General features: G+C 65.4%; 1 protein-coding gene across 1 annotated transcript; it reads right to left on the minus strand.

The window, feature by feature from the left end:
• Positions 1 to 1,056: 1,056 nt before the first annotated feature.
• H696_03383 (T-complex protein 1 subunit beta) lies at positions 1,057 to 3,762 on the minus strand. The gene is made up of 4 exons (XM_009497249.1): positions 3,385 to 3,762; positions 2,926 to 3,206; positions 2,637 to 2,725; positions 1,057 to 2,504 (listed from the first exon to the last, which is right to left on the minus strand). Exons 1-4 carry the CDS (start codon positions 3,696 to 3,698, stop codon positions 1,728 to 1,730), a joined length of 1,461 nt encoding a protein of 486 aa, XP_009495524.1. The 5' UTR covers positions 3,699 to 3,762; the 3' UTR covers positions 1,057 to 1,727.
• Between the last annotated feature and the right edge of the window lie 100 nt (positions 3,763 to 3,862).

Below are 3,862 nucleotides of genomic sequence, written 5' to 3' on the forward strand. Positions count from 1 at the left end.
CCACGCGCGGGTCCATGCCCCCCTCGAAGAAGCCGCGCCCTGGCCCCCGAAGCCACTGGCACGGTCCCCACGAGCGTCGACACGCATTGTCCGGGGACAAATGCCTTCCTTTCAAGCTTGACCTCATACGCACGCGTGCATCCACGTGTGCTCTTCCGATCTGGGTCCATGCCCCCCTCGAAGAAGCCGCGCCCTGGCCCCCGAAGCCACTGGCACGGTCCCCACGAGCGTCGACACGCATTGTCCGGGGACAAATGCCTTCCTTTCAAGCTTGACCTCATACGCACGCGTGCATCCTCCTCCGGCTCGCCCGAGCGCCCCTCCCCCTTCCGCAGAGCCGGCCGTCCCTCCCCGACCTGACCCCCTCGTCCTGCCCTTCTCTCTCTCTCTCTCTTTCCGTAGCGTGCGCACGTTCGCGGGTGTTCACGGAAAAATGCCGCCCGCCGTGGGCGAAGGGAAAAGCGCCGGGCACAGTGTGACCTGAGCATCACGGGTGAGATAAACCCACTCAGTTACGAAGGTGCGGACGCCACCCTTCCGATTAAGGGCCGGCACTGCAGATCGGAAGAGCGTCGTGTAGGGCGCGGGTGTTCACGGAAAAATGCCGCCCGCCGTGGGCGAAGGGAAAAGCGCCGGGCACAGTGTGACCTGAGCATCACGGGTGAGATAAACCCACTCAGTTACGAAGGTGCGGACGCCACCCTTCCGATTAAGGGCCGGCACTGCGCGGGGGAGCGCGGCCACGGGGAACGGCGGACGAGGACAACGCCCACGGGAGGAGCGCTCCTGGAGGGGGCCCCCAGCAGCAGAGTCCGGCCCCCCCCCCCCCCACCGTGCCAAGTACGCGGCCGCACACAAGGTGGCAGAGCGCCACGAGAGAAGGTATTTGTATATTTTCTGAGAGGGGAGAGAAACAGAGAGAGAGAAGGGGATTGTCCCACCATGGTGCGCGATGGTACGGAGAGAATGTGCCCTCTTCTTCAAGGGGGGAACGTGTGCTCTTCCGATCTCCCCCCCCACCGTGCCAAGTACGCGGCCGCACACAAGGTGGCAGAGCGCCACGAGAGAAGGTATTTGTATATTTTCTGAGAGGGGAGAGAAACAGAGAGAGAGAAGGGGATTGTCCCACCATGGTGCGCGATGGTACGGAGAGAATGTGCCCTCTTCTTCAAGGGGGGAGAGGATGGAGAGAGGGGAGGCACACACACACACGCAGAGGCACGCACGCACCGTGATGGACGCGCGCGCACAGGTGGAGGGAGAGAGGGGGAGGGACCATGGGTGTGTCAACTGATGAGGACCCGCCTCGCCCCCTCACAGGCGGGCGAGATATGTGCGGAGGCCCACGCGCGTGAATCGGCCGTCCCTCCCCCCCTCCCCGGTGCCCGGGCTGGCTGCCCCCCCCCCCCTCCGAGATGGAGGAAGAGAGAGAAAGAGGAACCATAGGGCCGGCAGAGGGATGGGGAGGAGAGCGACCGACACACGCACATACACATACACATGCACACACACGCATCGAGAGAAGGGAAAGATACTCAAGGAAGGTCTAGGGCGGGCGCGCACACGCGCGCGCGCGCGCGCGCGGGGGGGGGGGGGGGGATGGAGATGCACATAGCCACCAGGGGGTGCCCCTGCGTGTTTGTGCTTCTCGCACACGCACATACACCCCCGCGCGCGCGCGCGCGGGTGCACACACCGGAGAAGGGCCATATATCACAGACCGCCGCTTACTGCTCGCGACGGCGAGGAGCGCAGCGGATGATCTGGTCCACGCGGAGGATCATCTCGGCGGCCTCGGCGGCCGAGGTGAGCACGGCGCGCTTCATCTTGAGCGGCTCGCAAATGCCGAGGGCCTGCATGTCGCCCGGGCCGCCGACATTGATGTCGAGCCCGGCGCGGTGGTTGCCGAGGTTGTGCATGGCGCGCAGCTCCGACACGATGAGCGAGCTGTCGAAGCCGGCGTTGTCGGCCAGGATGGCCGGCATGCGGCGCAGGGCACGGGCAAAGGCCTCGGTGGCCAGGCTCTCCTTGCCGGAGGTGGTGGCAGCCGCCTCATCGACGGCCTTGGCCATGAGCATCTCCGAGGCACCGCCACCGAAGACAACCGCGGTCTCGAGGACAGTCTGCGACAGGACGGCCAGGGCGTCGTGAATGGAGCGCTCCACCTCATCCAGCAGGGCCATGGTGGCACCGCGCAGGACGATGGTGCAGGCCTCGCCGGCGGCACAGCCGCTGAAGCGGATCAGCTTGTCCTCGCCGATGATGACCTGGTCGATGAGACGGCACTCGCCGAGCTTCACCTTGTCCGGGTTGTCGAAGGTGGAGGTGATCTCACCGCCGAGGACGGAGGCAAGGCGCTCGACACCGGAGAAGTCCGCATGCTCGACGGTCATGATGCCGGCGTCGCTGAACAGCTGCTCCGGCCAGTTGTAGACGAGCTGGCGATTGATGAAGCAGTTGATCCCGTGGGCCTTGATCTTCTCGACCTTCTCCTTCATCTTGTTCTGTGGGCGCGTGCGGGGGAGGGGGGATCTGTGTGTCAGTCGCGAGATCTCTCTCTCTCTCTCTGGGGGCGTGTGCCCTCATTGAATGAGGAGTGTTTGCAGAGGGGGAGAGGGGGGGGACGGTGTACGCACGCGCTCAGCCCGCTCAATCTCAGCCAGACCGGCGGTGCTGTCGACCTTGACACGGGCACCGAAGACCTTGACCTTGTCGGTGTCCATGGCTGCGAGAGGGGAGGGGAGGGGAGAGAGGGCACACGGTGGTGGGGTGGAGGGGGATTAGCAAAGGTGGCCGGAGAAATGCCAAAGAGGGCGAGAGCACCGAGGAGGATCGCCAACGCCAGGAGAGGGCCCCCCCCCCCCCGGCCGGCCGGCCGGCCGCCGAAGGGGCATGCCAAGTCATCGAGGAAAAAAAAAGACGCACAGGTGTTGGCAATCAGGATCTTGGCATTCTCCAGGCGCAGAGGCTGGCCGACACCGATCTTCTTGTCGAGGATGAAGCCCTCGTCCAGGTAGGAGTCCTCCATGCGGCCACCGGGCTTCTTGATGATGTTGATGAGATCCAGGTTGGGGGTCCCCTTCAGGCGGAGGACGGCATCCACACAGAGCTGCGCGAAGTGGTCCTTCGACTGGGAGACAACCTTGGAGGAGAGGGTGGTCCGGGCGATGTTGAGCAGATCATTCTTGAAGGCAACGTCATTCTCCCTGCGGACGGGGGGGGGGGAGGGAGGAGCATCAGCAGGGGCCAGCGCCGGAAGGAGAGGAGGAGCGGGTCAGCGTGTGCCATGCCACCGGGCGGGAGGAGCCAAAAACCGGGGGGGGGAGGGAAGAGCGGCAAGAAGGGGTGGGGCCATAAGGTGCGCTCGCGCGGGCGCGGACGCACTTGTTGTCGACGGCCGACTCGGCGAGGGCCTTGCGCGCGGCGTGCACGGCCACACGGAAGCCGGAAACAATGGTCTGGGGGTGGATGCGGGCATGAACCAGCTGCTCGGCCTCACGGAGGAGCTCCGACGCCAGGACACACACGGAGGTGGTCCCGTCGCCGACCTCGTCGTCCTGGACCTTGGACAGCTCGACCAGGATCTTGGCGGCCGGGTTGTCCAGGTGGATGGACTTCAGGATGGTGGCACCGTCGTTGGTGATGACCGGCTCGGTGTTGGAGCCCATGTCGGAGAAGGACAGCAGGATCTTGTCCATGCCCTTGGGACCGAGGGTGCTCTTGACCAGGTCGCCGATGGCGATGGCGCCGACGAAGTTCGACTATGCGCGTGTCGCGGGCGGGTGTACCAAGAGGAGGGGGAGGAAGATGAGCAACGGCCGGACGGGGGCGGGGGAGAGGGGAAGAGTGGCATGTGCGCGGG

Source organism: Fonticula alba, assembly GCF_000388065.1.
Source record: "Fonticula alba strain ATCC 38817 unplaced genomic scaffold supercont2.5, whole genome shotgun sequence".
Classification (NCBI taxonomy): domain Eukaryota; order Rotosphaerida; family Fonticulaceae; genus Fonticula; species Fonticula alba.

What these genes read in the sequence shown, in the direction of transcription:
- H696_03383 (XM_009497249.1), bottom strand. Translation starts at nt 3,698, where the DNA reads ATGGACAAGATCCTGCTGTCCTTCTCCGACATGGGCTCCAACACCGAG. An exon ending in GAGTCGGCCGTCGACAACAA is followed by an intron (nt 3,207 to 3,384) that starts GTGCGTCCGCGC and finishes CCCCGTCCGCAG; the next exon opens with GGAGAATGACGTTGCCTTCA. An exon ending in GATCCTGATTGCCAACACCT is followed by an intron (nt 2,726 to 2,925) that starts GTGCGTCTTTTT and finishes CCCCTCTCGCAG; the next exon opens with CCATGGACACCGACAAGGTC.